Below are 20,891 nucleotides of genomic sequence, written 5' to 3'. Positions count from 1 at the left end.
AGTTTGAGTATGGCAGAAGAAGAAGAATGGGGAGGGGGGCAGGATGCAATCCTTAACCCTAACCTAGAAATGATGCAGTTTGGTTGGCATCATTTCCTTAAAAAAAATTCATACAGGCTAAAGTAAAATGACACCGTTTCATTTAAAATGGTGTTGTTTTATATAAAAAATATCTGCCGGTTCGGTAGTTCGAACCGGACTGGCCTATGTCAGTTCTAGCCATTTTCTCCTATCAATCGACTAGTTCTCCACCGGTTTCAGCCGATTCTTGACTCCAGTCGTCGGTCTCCATCTGCGACAGTCAATTTGGCCGGTTCCTGTTCACCCCTAGCCATCATGCATTGAAAACATAGAGAGAGAGTGTGTGTGTGTACCTAGAGAGATGTAAATCGTGCTTCACAACGACAGCGAGGATAGTGCTTCTCGACAACAACAACGGTGGCAGAGGAACTACCAGAGCATATTATGAAGTACCTTAATAGTTAAAAGGGTTATTAAATGGATTAATGATGGCACTAAAGTGGTAGATCAATAGTTTGTACCAGATTTCCGTTCGAATCTGAATCTGAATCTATTTTAGATAAATTTAGGGCTGAAGGAATAGGGCTGTAAATGAACTAGTTCATATGATTGCTCGCCCGATACTCAATCGGCTAAACTTGAACCGAGCTCAACTCGTGAAAGAAAAAGATCGATCGTGAAAGCATAAACTTGCTCGATTAATAAATGACACTTACTCGATTCAACTCAACTCGGTTAACGTTCATGCAAGACTCAAGTCGTTAGCTCGACTTGATTAGAGCTCATCCATAAATCATTGCATATATATAATTTATTTGTATATATTAGTATTCTTATACACACGTATATATGCTTCTATACATATTAAATTGAATAACATAAGCGTAGTTATCTTGATAATTAAATATACCTAGTCATTTATACCTATATATTGAATATAGTTCATAATTATTAGGCCTGCAACCCGATGACATTCAACCGGGTCTGGACCTAGTCTGACCCGACCCGTTACTGTTTGCGTGCCAACTCGATCCAGCCCGACCAGTTACTGTGCGGGTCGGGTCGTTTTTTTTTTTCCACCAATTTTTGAAGCACGTCATACATTTGTAGACTAAGTTTATGTAAACCTCACTCCAACAGTATTTACTATAAAATAAACTTTCATCAATAATAAGGAGGCCCTTGGATGGACTTTATCCATACTGCCCATGATACCACTATTGCACATGATACCACTAATCAACTCATGTCCTTCCTTAGAACTGTTTGATTTCATGGTTAATATATAGGTTAAATTTATACAAAAACTAATAAAAAAATGTACAAAAGCCATCTATTACAAAAACTATCTAAATTAGAAATATGAGCATCAACTGATAGAAGACTAATGAGCATCCAACAATCAAATTATGGCAACTTCCCATCTCTTCCTCTATATTTACCATTATGAAAAAGTCTAATACCAAATCAATAATAGCACATCAAATAAATATGTACTTATACTATACATGTATCATAAATATAAGTCAATGATTTGATCTAATCTGCAGTTCATAGCAAAAAGAGTAAAACTAAAGGAGAGGAAAAAATTATGCCCCTAATATTTGTCAGATCAGTAAAAAGTAAATTAAAAACAAAAAAAAACAAAAAAAAAAAAGAACAATGCTCCAAGTCCTCCCCTTCATTACTTGACAACCTCAAAAGAAAACATATAAGAAGACAAGCGAAATAAATTATATTGTTCAGTACTTAGGTTCTAGTGATACCAATTGTTATACGTAGCTACATTGTACACATCCTCAAACTCAACCTCATAACAAAATTTCAGCAAAAAATGCTTGTTTTACAAGGATCTATTTTTTTTGTGTATTTATTAATCAATAAATAAAAGAAAGAAAATAAGCATTTCCAGTAACATTATCCATAGTACAAGTACAAGAACATGGGTAATTACAAAGAGTTACAGGACCACAAACTTGGTATACGTCCGTGCTTCCCCATATTATCAAACGCATGCAATGCATTCTTTATCAGACCCTTTTCAGCATAAACCTTCAAGATCATATCGAAAACAGTGGGGGAAAATGTAAATTCTTTGTAAACCCTAATGAGCTCGTCCCAAACAAAAAATGACGAGTAATTGTTTTTAGAGAGACCGACTAAAACACCCACCACGTTCTCTCCCTTCATCTCGCAACAGACCCAAAGTCCCAAACACATCCCCAGCCCCACCACTCCCTCTTTGACCCACGGGCCTACCCAAGAGCAGAAAACCTAAATCTTACAGTGAGAGAGAGAGAGAGAACGCACCTATGCAATGACAGAAGACAATGATGGCGAATGACGAGTCTTTGTTTTCGAGTCTGAGATGTTTTCATTTTTGAGTCTAAGACAGGGTTTTTCTTTCGGTTTCGACGGATTCAACGGGTTGTTGGTATAAAACCTGCAAGTAATTTTTTACCCGATGAACCCGTGTTTGTTCGGGTTGAAAAATGCAGGTCTCTCAAACGGATCGGGCCAAGGCCCTTTTTGCACAGGGCTAATAATTATATATTAGTTAATTAAAGACTTAAGTGATTAATTATAGTATATATTTTATAATGTGCAATAGTTAGTATATAGGACTTGGTAGTTTCATTATATACTAGAATGTATAACCATATAAAAATGTATTCATAAAGATGTTATAATTTTATAGTTCAATATTAGGTTTATATATTAATTAAAGTTTTCATTTGATTTAATATTTTATTTAGTAATTTGATATTTTTAATTATTCAGTTCATTCAAAATATACAAACTCTTAGCTCGAGCTCGGCACGGCTCGAACTCGTGCTGATAAATAAAGATCAATAAATAACTTGACTCGGCTCGAATTGCTGTTTGATTAGCTTGAACTCGGCACAGCTTGACAAGCTCTTAGCTCAAGCTTGAACTCAAACTCGAACTCGAGTTATTTGAGTCCAGCTCGACTTGATAACCCAAAAGCTCGACTCGACTCGGGTCAATTACAGCCATATGAATGAAGACAATTTTTTTTTAATTATTAATTTTGTTATTGTTCATTACTGTTTAATGACTACCATGCTTGCATTGAAAATTCTCTTTAAGAAGTTCATCGACAATTCAATAATTTTACAAAATTTTTAGTTACAAAGTTTTTTTAATGGGCACCGAGTGTCTAGGAACAACATCCCAACTAATCTCAAGAGTGTACAGGCCCTAAGTAACGAGTTTCCTGCAAATGTATTCAAAGGAAAAATCCTCCAATCCGATGACCCCTAGAGATTGTTTGCATTCAAGGGGATTTGAACCATAGACTTGGGGTGGAGCATACCCCAGAACCCAGAACCTTTACCACTTGAGCCAACCCCAAGAGATTTAGGAGAGGTTTGGATTCAGAGATGAGTTGAGATGGGTTCAGATGAGTTGAGATAGTTTGTGAATAGTAGAATAAAAGTTAAATTATTTATTATATTTTATGTGGAAATTTGAGAAAGTTGTTTTGGGATTTGAAAAAGTAGAATTATTTATTATATTTTGTGTGGAAATTTGAGAAAGTTGTAATAATGAGATGAAATGAGTTGAGATGGGTTTTGAATGCAAACAAGGCTAGAAAAATGATAAATCCTATAGGTTGACGCAAAAAATTCCACCCCAAAAAATCATATTTTGATTGAGCCTCAACTATATCAACTGTACTTAAACTGTTAGATAATCATAGTCGGTGATAAGATCATTGTTACCATCGCTATTACAGAACCGTACATGAGATTTTCACCTCATACGGCTCCATTAGGGCATAAATAAATTTAAGGACCGAGTCGGTATTATTTATCTTGATATATTTATAGGATAGATAGGTTCCAAATTTAACAAAGGCCCTGAATTAGACCGCTTAAATTTTGTCTGTTATATAATAATAGTAAACAAAAAAAAAACTACGTCTGAATTGATCTTATCCTTTATTTAATGAATAATTTTTAAGATTTTAATAAATAATTTAAAATTTTATTTGTTGAGTAATAACTTTAAGTCTTCAATAAAACACTGCTTGTAGAAATATCAATAACCCGTCACTTTTAATTATGAAGAAAAAATGAGATATTCTATTAGTTTAGTTGATAAATTATTAGGCCTCATTCACTTTCACAAAACTTTTCATTTCATCTTATCATTATAACTTTTTCAAATTCTCAGCTTTTTCAAATCCCAAAACAAAAATAATATTAAAAAAATATATTCTAACAATATTTTATTCAACTTTCAACTTTTATCTCAACTCATCTGCAAAAACAAATGAGGCCTTAGTTACAAAATTAAATGGGCAAAACTGTTTCAACTCATTTGATATATTAATTGCAATTTCATTTCCAATTAGAATACATATTCATCTTGCTTTAACATATTGCATGATTTAATTTCAAACAAGGTTTCAAAATGAGGGTGATACTATATATATAATACATTTCAATCTCACTTTCATCCAATTTTATAAATGTGACACTTTTCATCATTTCTGAATTTTCTAAAAAGTAATTAAAAAAATAATAGACAATGTTACCACATCACAATAAGATGATAGCGTATTACCTAAACTTTACCTTAAAATTGAGAGCATTATGGAAACCAAAGTGAACTGCCCCTCGATCCCTACTCCTCCAATGGGTGTAGTGCCACGTGTTTCATGATCCCATGGATCATATAAAGTCACTACAACACAATTGGTCTTTAGTGACGGTTGGAAAATTGCGACAGTCCCCAAACCGTCACTAAAAGGCATTTTCTGTGACGGTATCTGGAAACCGTCACTAAAGACAGATGAGGTTTTTTTAACGTTCCAAAGTATGAGAAATTTATGTTCGAACGTCAAATGTACATTTGAACATTGTGGCAACTTACGTGCGAACGTGAAATGTTTTAGCGTCAACGTTCGAAAGTTATTAATTAACATTCGAACGTTAATTGTAAATTTAAATTAAATATAACTCTAATTTAAAAATTATGTAGTTTTTATAGTGCATAATTTGTGAACAAGTCTAAAAAATTGACTTGTATATATTTATATATACATAATTTGTACTATATAAATATATATTTATGTTTATATATATTTGAAGTGCAATGATTTAGTATTAAAGTTAGAAAATATAACATTAAAGAAGATTGAGATTTGAAATTAAAAAACCATAGAAATATTAAATAAGATTTTTCTTTACATATATTAAAAGCAAAATACAAAATATGATCAAATTTCATGAACAACACTCAGATGATAGCGTTGTTCGCGAAATTCGAACTTCGTACCTCCTCAGTCAAGGTATCAACCTTGTCATTGAGGATACCTACACGATGGGAGATCTCGGCGATAGACGCCTCTATAGCCGTGAGTGATCGATCGATATGCACAGTCAGCTGTGAGATCACCGCATCAACCCAAGCAGGCCGCGCATCTCCCGCAGATGTACGTAGCGGCTGCTGACTACTACTCCCCACATGACCTGGCTCAAGCTGCATCGGAGGAACTAGATCGTCTACAGGGGTGGCTGGCGTCCCCTCGCCTGTCCAATGCTACGTCGATGCGTGGTCATATCGAGGGGGCTCATATGATCTTTGACCCACTCCTTTGGCTGGGTTGGCACTCCCCGTGCAAGTAATAGCATGCTGATCAGGACACCGTATGGGAGATTATCCGTGGAGACGATGCTCGCCTCGTAACGGATCCTTTCAAGGATATGCAGTGGCAAATCTATAGGATCTCCACGTGCCACTCATATCAAAAACTGTGCCCGAAGCCGACTAAACGTGGTTTTATGTGTCACAGGATCCACGTTTGTTGCAACAATAAAGTGCAACGTGCGAAAGAAAGGTAGGAGATGGTTTTGGTCGAAGGCATTCTTCCTCTTGATCTGCATGCGGTCCCACCCGGTGAGGATGTAGAAATCCTTGTCTCGGTCATCATCCTGAGCCTCGAGGCCAGTATCCTCGACCTCTAACTGGTCTGCATCTCTGGCTGATGCTGGATCAAATGGGCGGCCAGTAGATGATGTAGAGGTGCCTACATCCTCACAGGGTGTAGCGTGTGCAGATGTCTTAACTCCTCGATGAATCTCGAGGTGCTCGCCGATGACATCTGGTGATATCTCAATAGAAACACTGCGTATAGTCACGGTGTGAGAGGATGTGTCCTGAGGCATGTTACACATCCCCATATATAACTCCTGAACCATTAAGGGATATACTTTCCCCCTCAATGTGCAGATATTTCCCCAGCCTCTACTGAGAAAAACGTCTCTCAGGTTTGTCTGCTCCCATATGAGTTCGTGTAACTCATTAATCAGGACCTCTCGCTCTACCATAACAGTATGAGCCCCGATACGAGCAGTGTCCTAAGTGGCTCCTTCCCTCCCTCGTTTCCTAGTATGCAGAGGATGAGCCATATCCTGAAAATAGAAAAAGAAAAAAATTATTTACATTGATGCATTTTTTGTGTTAATTTTAAGCTGCTCTGCATTAACGTTCAAACATAGTAACTCCTGAACCATTAAGGGATATACCTTCCCCTCAATGTGCAGATATTTCCCCAGCCTCTACTAAGAAAAACGTCTCTCAGATTCATCTGCTTCCATATGAGTTCATGTAACTCATTAATCAGGACCTCTCGCTCTACCATAACAGTATGAGCCCCGATACGAGCAGTGTCCTAAGTGGCTCCTTCCCTCCCTCGTTTCCTAGTATGCAGAGGATGAGCCATATCCTGAAAATAGAAAAAGAAAAAAATTATTTACATTGATGCATTTTTTGTGTTAATTTTAAGCTGCTCTGCATTAACGTTCAAACATAGTAAAACAAACGTTCGAACGTTAAGATAAAATGTTCGGACATGTATCCTTTACGTTCGCAAGTAAAACACAGACGTGCGAACGTATAACATACACGTTCGAACATAAGCATTAAATAAATATTGGCTGACGTACGTTTGGACGTTTATGTTATACGTTCGAACGTTGAAGCATAAATAAAGTAGAAAAGTAGTACGTTCGGACGTTATAATTAAAGGTTTGAACGTAACTTTTACTAAAATAGTGTTTGAATGTAAAACAATACACGTTCGAACGTAAAAGCCTTAACGGCTATGTAATTGAAAAGTCGTATGTTTGAACGTCTTGGTGAAACATTCAAACGTAAACAGCAAATAAATTTAAACGACCTACGTTTGAACGTGTATGTTATACGTTCGACTGTATGTGTTTTATGGGCGAACGTAAAGGATTTACGTTTGAACATTGAATCGTAATATAGTTAAAAAAGTTGTACGTTCGGACGTATTCATTAAACGTTTGGACATAAAATTTATGAAAAATAACGTCCGAATGTAAAAAATAAACGTTCGAATGTATAAGCCTTAACGGCTATGTAATTGAAACGTCATATGTTCTAACGTCTTGGTGAAACGTTCAAACGTTACGAGACAGAATGGTTGAATCGACTCAACCATTATTGAAATCTCAAAAATTAATCTACAACGTTCTAAATGCCGAAATGCCACCGTAGAAATGAAGTATACACTTCAAGAAACATTTCTACGGTGACTATTTGGCTAATGGCAAGCCGTGGTGGCCGGAAAATAGAGTTGAAAATCTGGCCACCACTTATCCCATTTTAAACAAAACTCAATCCAAATCTCAAATAAAATACATGTTATTTGATTAAAAGATGAATGCCTACCTTTTAGTGATGGTTGTGGCGGAGTTTGACGGCGGCGACGATGGAGGAGAGGCGGCGTGCAACAGAATGAGTAGAGTTAACAGTGAAAATGACGTTTCACAATTCTATTTCCACCTTATATACACGAAACGTTCGAATGTAATTCTTAGTACGTTCGAACATTTTTCGATTTATTTTCCAAAATATTGACTATAATATATTATATTATTAATATATGTTATATATTATAATATATAACATACTATATATAATATTACACTATTATACTATGTATTATATATATAATGTATTATATAGTATATTATATATACTGTATTATATATATAGTACAGTATATATCTAATATTATATAATATAATATTAGATATGTTATAAACTAATAAAATCAAAATTAGAACCACATGCTTTTATTACTAGTCCAAAACGATATACTTTATTATTACAATCTAGTACCCAAAATGATTGTGTACAAATTCTTAAATAGATTGATTGGAATCAAATTACTCCCCCTAATGAATGACAATTAGATTAATTGGTTTTTCTGAATTTGTGAGTGCTAGTTATATTCCTAAAGTTTAGCAATATGTTTATATATGTTATTGTGATTTTATGCTTACTCTTGAAATAATTGTGATTATTGTATGTGAATTTTGTGAATAGTTTGTGAGTTTATAGTGTGAGTTGATGAATTAATATGTGTATAAATATTGTTGTGAGAATATTGTGAATATGTTGTGATATGGATCTAAAATATTTTGATTATTGTTTTTGAATTTTTATTGAATATGTTTAACAAGAAAATTATAAGTTTATGATCTTAATTTAAGTAAAGATTAAAAACATTTAATATACAGATAATATGAAGTTTAATATTTAACATGGACTAAGTATATATAATATATTCATACTAATTTAGTTAAAATATGATTATTATTCAAATTATAAGTATAGTATAAATTATGTCTTAAAAAAAATAAAAAATAAAGTATATAACATAACTATATATAAAGTATAATACTTTTTTCATATAGAAGGAGAACAAAGATGGGGCTGGCCATTGGATTAGTAAATAGCAAGGTGCATTTTTTTTGGGAGGATCGATCCATTTTGTTTTCAAAGTAACGTTCAAACATCCTCCATGATTGTGCATGTTACAAGTAATAAATATATAGAGGACCGACTAGCTAGCTAGCTTGGTGATCATGTTATAGTTGCGTACCTTCTTTTGTTGCGTTTGTGGCTATGAAGGGGGCCGTACGTATCTTCAGACATCGAGATAGGTGTCCATTAAGTAGTAGCCCCAGCCGTACGGGCTTCTGCTGATAGTCGTTGAAAGTCGGGAATATTTATGAACGGTATGAAACTGGATTGGATGAAGTTGAAAGTCATATATTTGGATGCAGTTATAAGTCACGAGGAAGAATGACCCTCCGATAATGTGATTCAAGAAAATCATTACTATATAGTATTTATATAGTGCATTATATATATATAAGTTTTGTTGTTCGTTTTATTAATTATATATTATTGATTTATATATATGGTAAAGTATATATACTATATTATTATGTTTTCATCTAAAGTATTATGCTATCATACTATATATATCTAATTTACATGGTTACTTCTAAAGGGAAGTGAATAGACATGCTAAAATTTAGATCTCCATATGCAAAACATTAACGGAATTTATTACAATAACAAAAACCCAGGTGAATCCGACAGAAACCGAGTAAAGAAAAGGAGATATGATGTAAAACAGCAGCAATACCCTTTTCATACGTAGATAAATACATTTTTAACATGTCCTAAGATTAGGTGGGCTTAAAATCATGTAATATTCACTGATCAGGAAGAGCACATCCAAATAAAAATGCCAGAAACCATTACGTCGGCTCTGTCCCATCCACCTTTTCTTTGTTTGTTTGTCATCGTTGGTTTCACAACACCCCACACTGCCAAGTTAATGTTTTTGTGGAGGATGAGGTGTACCCACACAGCCCAACCCACCACAGAATAAACCCCACCATAATTCAGTCCAATTTCTGTTTTGAAGTCTTTTTCCTTACTCAAGTTGCTCCCAAACCTAACATGTCGCTGATTTAGCTGTTTCAGGGGGCACATCCCTCCGAACCCCCTAGATACACTCCTGCCTCCAAAGCTCGATGAATTGCAATGGTGAGTATTCTATTTTCATATCAGTTTGAGGCAAGATTTGAAACATAATTCACATTCCATTCACAGAAATCGCAACAGATAAAAATGACCTGGGTTCTGTCTCACAGGATTTTATCATAAAATATATGCACACAGATGCATACAATTAACATTGAGCTCCAATTCCTAGAGGTTCAACAGCTAGAGAGAGCTAACAATTAAATATACCTTCGCTTCAGCTAGAGCCATTACCAAATCTGCTGGCTTTTCCCTCCTAATAACTTTCTCATCTATGTCTGCACTCTAATTCACAAGCCCGGTTAATCTTGTGAAGCTCTGTTAAATCAACTCAATTTATCGATTACTTAACTGAATGGAAGGAATAATAAATTAAGAGACAGGATCAAAACATAGGAAACTGCTTTGTACCGTGCTCATTGCTCATGTTTACAAGATTTGGAAGAATAAATTTATTCAGTTCATTAAATATTCTAACAGGCTTTCTGAAGATGTACCCCATGCTCTAGTCTTTTGTGAGCTGTTAAAACAAAGCTGGCAAAACTCCCCCCTGCCTCTTTTGTTCAGTCAAACTCTAGTTACAAGAGCCTCATGAAGATCATGACCCAGGTAATTGAAAAGGGGCTCAAAGAAGACTTGGAACAGTTAGTTATGATGAGTTGGAGTTTCTGGTATAGAAGAAATCAGAAGGTTCATGAGGGCCAGACTCAAACCCCAACAGAGGCGATAGGTCATGCCATATCCTTGCTCAAACAGTATCCAGACATGCAAACAATCCCAGACAAGAATCCCATTCTCAATTGCAGTGGAAGAAACCCCCTCCTAATGTGTTGAAGCTCAATATCGATGGGGCCATATTCAAAGATCAATACAGGGCTGGAGTAAGCATAATCCTCAGAGATTCAAACGGTGAGGTCCTACTTGCAGCTAGTAAAAAGGAGTCAATGGTTAATGATCCAGCAGAAGTTGAACTTCTAGCCATGATGAGAGGTTTGCAGCTAGTCCTCCCCTTGGGAATAGAGGACCTTATCATCGAGAGTGACTCCTTAGTCATGGTTACTCAGCTACAACAAGAAGATGAATCTTGGTCTGTATTGGGAAACATCATAAAGGAAACAAAGGCCCTTATGGCACGCTTCAGAAGCTGTTCAATACAACATGTACGGTGCAAGAAATGTACCGTAAATGCGGCAATGTTGGTAGACATCTTCTTTTATCTTCTTTCTTTCACGCTCCTCTTACAAATGAGGCTTTTGAGTACTCCAAGACTTGGCCGTAGAGAGAGGAAAGGAGCTTTCCTTTTTCTTTTGTCCTAGTAGTTTGTACACTTGTCAATTAAATGCAACATGATAGAATGTTTGTATATAAATATTGGGTTTGGGCCTCGAATTGGGCCTTACCTGTGTCGGGGCGATCTAGACAATTCCCAATTGAGTTTTACACGTTCAGTGCACAATAGCTGCACAAAAATGGCGTTTTTGTCTCTGCAGAAGCAAAAGTCAAACAATCCCTTCAGAGAATAAGCCCTTTCAGTCCTACACTTAGAGCACTGGTTCATTTTTTGTTAAATCTGCTTGCATTGGATTAGCTAAAGCCACTCATGTAAGACTATATGTTACAATAAATCAGAAGCAAAAGTCATATTTGACGAGCTACTGTTCATCGAGCAAAACTCTATTTTCCTGCAAAATAATATCCAATGGCAAGGAACCTTTTTCCCTCGGAATTTCTCTTTCTTTGGCCAGAGCTTCCCTGATTCTCCCCCCTCTTCTCTCTGTCACACTAAGCTTCCCTCTTCACCATTTTGTCTCCATTCCTGTGTCTAGAAATTTTTGTTTCTGTTTGCTTACTCGTTCCCGTGTCCTGCTGGTTTCCTCTTGTCTTCATGTGCTTCTTGTTTTTCATACTCGCCTCTCTCGAACACATCCACAGCACAGACCAGAAATATCAGGTTTAAAGTCTTGTACCTTGCTATCCAGACACTTTGGGTCGGCCATCGTTTACTAAACCTAGCCCTGCGAGTGTTTATTTCTAAATTTGGTCATTTGGATTTCTTTAAGTACTTCTAAAAATTTAGAGTTTGAGGTAACATCTTGAATCCATGGAGAATGAGTTACAATGATTAAGTTTGAATAGATGTTAAAAATGCAGTTCTTAGCTTTAGATATCAGACCTATTGTGCTTCAAGGTACTTTTTATATACCAAAATAGAGTAAAGAACCGGGAATTTTATTGGTTTTTCCTCAAAACATACTAGAGCCTGATACCAGTTATAATCAAGTTGATTTATTTTATATTGCAAAACATGATAGGGGAGAAAAGAATTCGTCCAAGAAAAAATATATAGTTTGGAAAAGAATACGATCGAGAAGTCATTTTTTAGCCACTATTTTGTTACTACGTACAGATTATTCAGTATTCATTCTTTGGGATGATGGAGGTGCTTGGTTTTACACCTTATGGTTTTTGTTATAAATTTTTTTAAAAATATTATTATTTTGGCTAATCCAAGGTGGGGTTTTATCCTGAATAATTATAGCTTTATGTAAAACAAGTACTTTTAGTTAAATCTTAGGGTAGATGAATTTTGATAGTGTGGGTGTGGTTAGATTTTGACAAATTGAGAATCTCATCCCTGCGTATATGCTAGATGTGCAGATATCTTCTTTGCCAAACAGGATCTGGAACAAGTAATGGTTCTACCTTTTTCTTTGCAAATTGTGCATGTAACAACACAATCCCTAACAATCTCCCAATAAGAGTACTTGATAGACTTTGATTCTTTGAATAAAAGGACCATTTTCTCATTCTTCTCAAGTTGGTCCTCTCTCTCTCTCTCTCTCTCTATTTTTCGCTCTGTCACTTGGAAATAAGAAATTGATCATTAGTCAATATTCTCATCCAATTTGGCTGATACAAACAAAGTGTACATAGATGGAAGAAGAGTAGGAAATGAGCTCAATGAAAAGTGTACGGATATGGAAGAAGAGTAGAGTCTAAAACCATTTCTTTAAGCATAAACGTTGATACAAACATGTTAAATACATACCACTCATAATTACTTCACGAGATTAAAAAGACATAAACATGCAAAACAAATTAAGGTCAAATATGTCTAGTAACCCTGTTCCTATTCACAAAAAAAGTCGACTTGATTTTATTAAGCTTGACAACCACGTCTTTGATATCCATTCTTGTATCTGGTAATTCTTCAGAACACCTCAAGCCTAAGTCCAAGATTGATGAAAGAATACTTTGCAAGGCAATGGCGTCTCTTCCATCTTCTATTCTTAGTAAACCTTCATCCACAACTTCCATCATTTTATTTGGAATGGATGCATTTACCAACTGCCTGAAAGTAAAGTCTCCAGCGAACATGTCATCGGTGGGTTTCTTCCTCGTGATCATCTCCAACAATGTTATGCCATAGCTGTAGACATCGGTTTTGATGGATACCTTCCCTTCAAATCCGTATTCTAAAAATACTCACAAATTGTCAAGAAGGCATTTAAGTTAGCAACTTGTGTCTTAATTCACACATGCCATCCAAAAACAAAGAGTATATATCTGAACCATAAGCAAGCTCTTGAACTACCATATTTGAATAACAATACTTAATCCAATTGAGTTATAATTGCTTTGAAAAGTGTTTGCTTTCAAATTGAATAAAAATTTCAAGTCATTGTGAGTTTGCAAGCTCCTGCAACTTGCACAGAAATCTTGCTAATTGTATCATGAGAGATTGGGTCATGCAAGCTCTTGAAGGCCACCTTTCATGTGGTTGTGAGATGGCTAGAATTGAGCCACTCACATGGTGGCCAAAGCGAGCCGCCGGTCACTAATTGGGCGATATATATGCTTAGTGTTAATATTAACGATGGATAGCAAAATTAACAGAGCATCCAACTTCCAATAAAAGCATCCCACATGGGTCAATTTATTTCTAAAAACAATTGCACTTAAAGCTAAAGCTGAGTTCTTCATAGCATACTAGGTGGTTTTTTTGAGCAAAACGACCTTATGAAAACATATATTCAGCTTGTTAGATTTGTTTGGGATGCATGTCGTATGAATCTATTAGTTCATATTCATATGCGTTTATTGACTATAAGACTAGCTAATATGAGAAAAATTGCGTAGCAAGTTGTTACCAAAAATTTGTAAGATCAACATCCTGCTATTTATCCTTTTGATAATTAAAAAAGCAGGTAAATTCATGTATGTACGTACCTGGTGCGATGTAGCCAATGGTACCAAGAGTTTTGGTGTGTGTTGTGTCTTTATTTTCGATTAAAATCTTTGCAATGCCAAAATCGCCCACATGTGCAACCATGTCTTCATCCAAAAGGATATTTGTAGGCTTCAAATCACAATGCAATATTGATTCTGATTGACCATGGTGGAGATAGTCTAAGGCTAACGCAACATCAACCAAAATATTTATTCTCTGTAGAAGATCCAAGCATAAGTTATGAGAGTATAACCATTTTTCAAGGCTGTCGTTAGACATGTATTCTAGCACCAATGCTCTAAACTCGGGATTAGTGCATGTAGTTATGACCTTAACAAGATTTCTATGTCGAATTGTCCGTAACACCTTGCATTCTGCATCAAAACTTTTGAAAGCACCTGACAATTGCAAACTTAGAACTTTTATTGCAACAATTGTTCTGTCAGAAAGTATTCCTTTGTACACAGATCCAAAACCTCCGACTCCAAGCAAGTTGCTTTCACAAAAGTTGTTTGTCCCTTGGCAAAGCTCTTGATATGATATCATTCTATGTCCCAATGCAGCCAATGCATTAAGTGAAGTAGGTATCTCCATGTTACTCTTTCGACGTCTTCTCAGCCAATAAACCAACATTACGAAGATTATAATTGACACAATCACAGGAATAATACATTTCAGCAAAATATCTTTCATCTTTGATTGTTGGTAGGTAGGAATCGTTGGACAAGGTGGAACTCCAAAAATTGGATTCCCACAAAGTGCACTGTTTCCTGAAAATGATTCTGCCGTGAAGTTCACAAAAGGACCACCAAATGGAATCTCTCCTACTAGTTTGTTGAAAGATAAATTCAAGTATTTGAGATATGGAAGTGCCTCAAGGGATTTAGGAATTGCACTAGAAAGATTGTTGTAAGAAAGATCTAAGGTATCTAACCCTTTTAAGTTTCCAAAATGTTGCGGAATGCCTCCTTGAAAGGAGTTGTTTGAAAAGTCAAGATAACTGAGGCTTTCTAATGCTCCAATGATACTTGGAATTTCTCCAGTAATTTCATTTCTTGACAAATCCAAACTTTCGAGAGTGTCCAATTTTGTCATGTTCGAAGACAAATGTCCACCTAGGGAATTCGATGATAGATTTAAGAACAATAGACTTTTAAGGCCCCATATATTTAATGGTATTGGCGATTTGAGTCTATTGGAACTTAAGTATAGAATTTGTAGATGATTGAGGTTTGAAATGCAATTTGGGATGACTCCAGAGAATCTATTGTTTGAGAGATCCAGCTCTCCTAGATTCGTTAATTGACATATCTCTTCTGGAATTAATCCTTCAATCCTGTTATTGGGAAGATACAATCTTTGTAATCTTTCCAAACCACCAAATGTGAAAGGGATATTTCCAGTTAGGTTGTTATTGCTCAATTCAAGCCAATTCAAGCCTTTCAAAAAACCCATTCCCATAGGAATATGACCCCTTATTTGGCAATCTTGTGCATGAAAGATTTGAAAGGAAGTTGAAAAGTTTTGAATGGAATCTGGGATTGTTATATCCAAAGGATTATAGTCTACGTCTAAAACTCTCAAAGATCTACAATTGGATAAAGATGAAATGAAACTGGGCTCTTTATGATCTTTAGCCTCCCTGCCTATTAGCTGATTTCCAGCCAGCAAAAGATGTTGTAGGTGCTTCAAGTTTCCAAGACTTTTGGGAATTGTTCCGGTGAATAAGTTTGCTGAAAAGTCTACAAAGAAGAGTTTGGAACAATTCGAGAGATAGGATGGGATATGACCACTGAGTTTGTTGTCACCAAGTACAATCAGTTCAAGATTAGGGCAAGATTGCCCAGTATCTAGTGATGGAAGATATCCAGAAAGGGAATTTAGGTCAAAGTAGATAAGTTGTAAAGAAGAATGGTTGAAGACATTTTGAGGTACTGCCCCTTTGAAGTTATTCCCTCCCAAATGCAAAGCATTTAACTTCTGAAGTTGCCACAAATAAGTCGGAATGCTTCCTTGGATGTGGTTATCCTCAATTCCAAATGTTTGCAACCTCGACAAATTACATATGGTAGAAGGTATGATACCAGTGAAATTGTTACCTCCAAGATATAGGACTTCAAGCTTTGCAGGTTGTTGCCAATTAGAGTTTTCGAAATACTCCCATCGAATTTATTGTATGACAAAGATAAAAGTACAAGGTCCCTACAATTATTAAACTGCGAATGGAGTTGACCGCCAAATTTGTTATCCGAGAAATAAAGTCCTCTAAGATTGGGACTGTGGCTACAGATATCATTCGGAAGAGCTCCCAAGATGTGATTAGACGAAACAGCAAAATCGTTTAGGGAAGATATGTTAAAGATGACTAAAGGAAGTGGACCAGTGAGACTATTTTTCTCCAAAATCAAGAACTTTAATGCGGACAGGTTGCCGAGGGATGATGGAATTGCACCAATAAGATGGTTTGTATCAAAATTTACCATGCGAAGCTTTTGACAGTTCTGAATAGTAGGAGGGATGCTTCCTTCCAATTGGTTGGACGCCAACACGAGTATTCTCAAGCAATGTAGACGACTGATCTCATGCGGAATAAAACCATAGAAGCTATTGAAAGAAAGATCAAGTGAGACTAAGAAGGAGAGGTTACCAATATGAGGAGAAATGGTGCCTTGGAGACCCATGTGTTGTAGGTCCAAAGCGGTGACTCTTTGCCTACGTCGACTGCAAGAGACCCCAATCCAATTGCAGATCAAGTTTGGTGCGGTGGACCAGTTAGTAGCCAAGAGGGTTTCATTTGGACTAGAACTGATTTGAGATTTAAAGGCAATGAGAGCAGATTGGTCAGTAAAATTGCTAAAAGATTGGATCAATTGAAACTTGCAAGAGTACTGCACAACAGAAAAGCCAATAGGAGAAGAAGGGAGGAATTTTGATGTTTTAGCGCCATGATCGATCGGTGCATGCAGGAGAGTTGGCCTAGTTCTAGTTTATGAAAAGGAAGACGTTTATGAGGTTAACAACGGGTGTTAATTAGGTACAAATATAAAGGGATCAGGGAAGTTAACGATCGATTATGTAAGCTTCTTCTAAATGCTAACATTAATTAATCCAAAATCTGTAATAATATATTACCAGCTTGGTGAGCACGTCAAAGTGTAGAAACGTTTGTCTCTTTTTAGTACCTTTTTTCAATGTAAAAAAAAGTTACTTTTTTTGGTCTTAAAAAGCGTGGCCCCTAATTGGCCTGTTGACTTCTAATCTTGTTAAATCCACTTCTTCCAACATGCTTTAGAGTATTCACCTAAAAGTCATTAATATGTTCCACGCACGGGCTAGCTAGAATTTTTGTTGATTTTCACAACATTCTCCTGTTATTGACGCCTGACATACGTTGAAGTGACACAAAACAAACGCAACTAAACTTGAAAGCAAGAGGACTAATTAAAACTTGGAGCCTTATATATATTGATGTATCAGGTTAGTGGAAAGTGGAAACGTGGCCAATATTAGCATAATAGCCAATCGAGTTACACCAGTTTGTGAGCACATCATCAACTTGTATGTAGAAGCGTTTGCTTTCTTTAGTACATGAGAGGTCATACTATTTGACAAGAACTTGAAAAAAAAGAAAAAAAAATTGATTGTTTCATGAACTATGGGATTTCAAAATTTCTATTTGAACTTTAGAGTTTGGAGGGAGAGATAAACCATAAAGTAAAGTTTACCGTGTAAATCTATAGAACAATATTAAAAAATCAGTAAATGTTGCATATATGAACCATATTTAAGTTATATATGTTATAAGTTGCATGGTATTCATATCATGCATGCTCTTGCTTGAATGTTTGTGGGATTGTTAGCTTTGATTTATAAAGTGATGCATCTTCGCTAGAAGGGCAATTCTTCTTATTAAAAAATGATGATGGCTATCAGCTCACTGTATCACACAGTGGGATGAAGATTTTTTGCTCCAACTTAAAGGATTAGAGTAAAAGAACAAGATGATCAATACATATATAAAATAGGTTCACCATATATATATATATATTTATGTCTATTGATAATTTAATATTTCTTAGTTGAGAGACTCACACTAACAATAGCAAGTACTGCAAAACACACTCGATCCATGTTTATTTATATCCCCATTCTAAGTAGAAAATCGTAATATAATTAATCTTGAAGAACCATCGCCTTTAGAAATTTATGTGCCCTCACTAGACTATGTTCATAACATTCATCATCTTACATTGGATTCATTTAAGTGATTAGAAGGTCTAATTTGATATGATCACCGATGGACACTACAACATAAATGAGTTTTTGTGACGATTTGGCAATTGTGACAATTCCCAAACCGTCACCAAAAAATATTTTATGTGACAGTTTGTGGAAACCATCACTAAAGACAACCGAGAAATTGCATTATGTTCGAACGTATACATATTCACGTTCGCACGGGCCCTGGACATTCTAACGTTGCGGCTACTTATGCGTGAACGTGAAAATTTTTGGTGCCAACATTCAAACGTTAGTGATTCACATTTGAACGTTAATTGATTTAATATTAAAGTTAGATAAATTAACATTAAAAAAGATTGAGAATTGAAATTCAAAGACAATAGATATATTAAATAATATTGTTCATTACATATAATAAAAATAAAGTACAAAATATGATAAAATTTTGTAAACAACACGATAAAAGTGAAAAATACTTAGTTCAAGTTCTTTACATATGTATTAAATTCGTTAGTCAATGTTTCAACCTTCTCATTTAGGATATCTAACTAATGGCCAACCTTGGTGACACTGTTGTACTGACGCGATTTATCGGTCGATGTACGTAGTAATATCTAAGACCATCGCATCAACCCAAGCAGGGATCACATCTCCCGTAGATGTACTCATTGGCGGCTGACTAGTACTCCCAATATGGGGAGCAATACTTGGCCCAGACTGGGTCAAAGGAACAAGGTCTAGTATAGGGCCAGACTGACGTCGAGCATGCGCTCTCTCATGTCCAATGCTTTGACGGTGTGTAGTCATGCCGATGGGGTTGATCTGTTCTGTCAGCCACTCCTCCACCTGGGGTGGCACACTCCGAGCCAGCAATAGCAAGGTAATGATGACTCTATACAAGAGGTTTTCTATCGAGATGACACTCACCTCGTAACAGATCCTCTCAAAAATACAAGGTTGCACTCGTATAAGGAACTGTGTGTGAGTCAGATTAAATGTGGCCAACTTATGTGCCACAAGATCCACGTTTGTTCCAACCATAAGATGCAACATGAGGAAAAAAATGGAGGAGCTATACCTAGCTGAAGGAGTTCTTCCTATCGAGCTGCTCTCGGTCTCTCCCAGTGAGGATGTAGAAATCCTCATCTCTGTCGTCATCCTCCTTATCAGCACCAGCCTTCGACTGGTGAACTGGGCCAGTAGATGATACATAAGTGCCTACATCAGCATCTATTCAGGATCCATCCCTAGGTTGAGCATCTCCTGTAGTCGATGTCTCAACTACACGACGGATCCCCAGAAGCTCAACAATGATATCTGCTAAGACCTCAAACTGAACACCGCGTATAGTCACGGTGTGAAAGGATGCAACTTGAGGCATGAAGCATATCCCCATATAAAACCCCCAAACCATTGAGGGGTATATGCTACCCCTCAATGTGCAGATACTCGTCCAGCCTCTGGTAGTGAACACGTCTCTAAGGCTAATGTGCTCCCATCTGAGTTCGTCAAACTCGTTAATCAAGATTTCTCGTTTGGACATCACTGTTTGAGACCAGATTCGAGATGTGTCCTGACTTGTTCCTGCTCTCCCCTTTTTCCTAGTCATTAGAAGATGAGCCATATCCTAAAAGAAAGAAAAACAAATTGAGCAATATTAGTACTATGATGCATATTATGTACTGTAATCTAAATTATTTCGAAAACACATTCGAACGTAAAATAATTCACGTTCAAACATTTTAGCCTTTACGTTCGCACATTAATTCCTCTAGGATAAGCATCCGAACGTAAGATTATTTACGTTCGAACGTGATGCTAGCAAACACATATTCGAATTAAGCCAAGTATATGTTCAAACAGTATTAATAAAATAAACAGAAAATTATTACATTCGAACGTACAAAACAAATACGTTCGCATGTGAGCAAGTTCTTAAATTTATTTATTAAGACTTTTGAACATACATTAACTATTAATTCGAACGTTTCTGACCTTTCTGAAAGCAGAAACATTTTACATTCTAATTAATGTGAAATAAACGTTTCAACATATGTGATGCTCAAGAATGTGAACGATCTAACGTGCGAACATTACAAACATATGTTTGAATGTAAAATACACATTCGCACGTACTCTCGTTACGTTCACGCGTATTGTAGAACGTTTGCACATTATTTGATTAATGTTCGAACGTGTTTGTCGTCTTCTTCATTTGAAAGGTCTAACGTTCAAATGTAAGGCTGTAACGTTCAAACGTTACGACACAGAAATGGTTGAGTCGACTCAACCATTCTCTAACATCTCAAACACAATGAAAGTGGCCAAAAGCCACCTTAGAACTGAAGTATACACTTCAAGAAAGCTTTTTACGATGGCCATTTGGCCATTGGCAACTCGTGATGGACGAAAAATCAAGATGAAATTATGGCCACCATTGGGTTTCAAAAACTCCAGAAACCTCCATTAAACATTAAAAAAAAAAAGCATACTA

At 36.0% G+C, this 20,891-nt stretch overlaps 1 protein-coding gene and 1 long non-coding RNA gene across 2 annotated transcripts; both read right to left on the bottom strand.

The window, feature by feature from the left end:
• Positions 1-9,443: 9,443 nt before the first annotated feature.
• LOC121253244 lies at positions 9,444-11,229 on the bottom strand. The gene is made up of 2 exons (XR_005938381.1): positions 11,105-11,229; positions 9,444-10,209 (listed from the first exon to the last, which is right to left on the bottom strand). It is a non-coding gene; the product is annotated as an uncharacterized LOC121253244 (long non-coding RNA).
• A 1,685-nt stretch (positions 11,230-12,914) lies between these two features.
• On the bottom strand, positions 12,915-16,318 carry LOC121253235 (probable LRR receptor-like serine/threonine-protein kinase At3g47570). Its single transcript, XM_041153225.1, has 2 exons — positions 14,155-16,318; positions 12,915-13,385 (listed from the first exon to the last, which is right to left on the bottom strand). Exons 1-2 carry the CDS (start codon positions 15,614-15,616, stop codon positions 13,030-13,032), a joined length of 1,818 nt encoding a protein of 605 aa, XP_041009159.1. The 5' UTR covers positions 15,617-16,318; the 3' UTR covers positions 12,915-13,029.
• Positions 16,319-20,891: the final 4,573 nt, after the last annotated feature.

The sequence above is a fragment of the Juglans microcarpa x Juglans regia genome, chromosome 1D, assembly GCF_004785595.1.
Source record: "Juglans microcarpa x Juglans regia isolate MS1-56 chromosome 1D, Jm3101_v1.0, whole genome shotgun sequence".
Classification (NCBI taxonomy): domain Eukaryota; kingdom Viridiplantae; phylum Streptophyta; class Magnoliopsida; order Fagales; family Juglandaceae; genus Juglans; species Juglans microcarpa x Juglans regia.
Note: the sequence above shows the minus strand (reverse complement) of the source record. Positions and strands in the feature narration are given on the sequence as shown.

Bases quoted from the DNA above. Each gene is read 5' to 3' on its own strand.
- LOC121253235 (XM_041153225.1), bottom strand. From the start codon at position 15,616: ATGGGAATGGGTTTTTTGAAAGGCTTGAATTGGCTTGAATTGAGCAAT. The intron at 13,386-14,154 runs GTACGTACATAC...ACGGATTTGAAG, and splicing joins CATTGGCTACATCGCACCAG to GGAAGGTATCCATCAAAACC.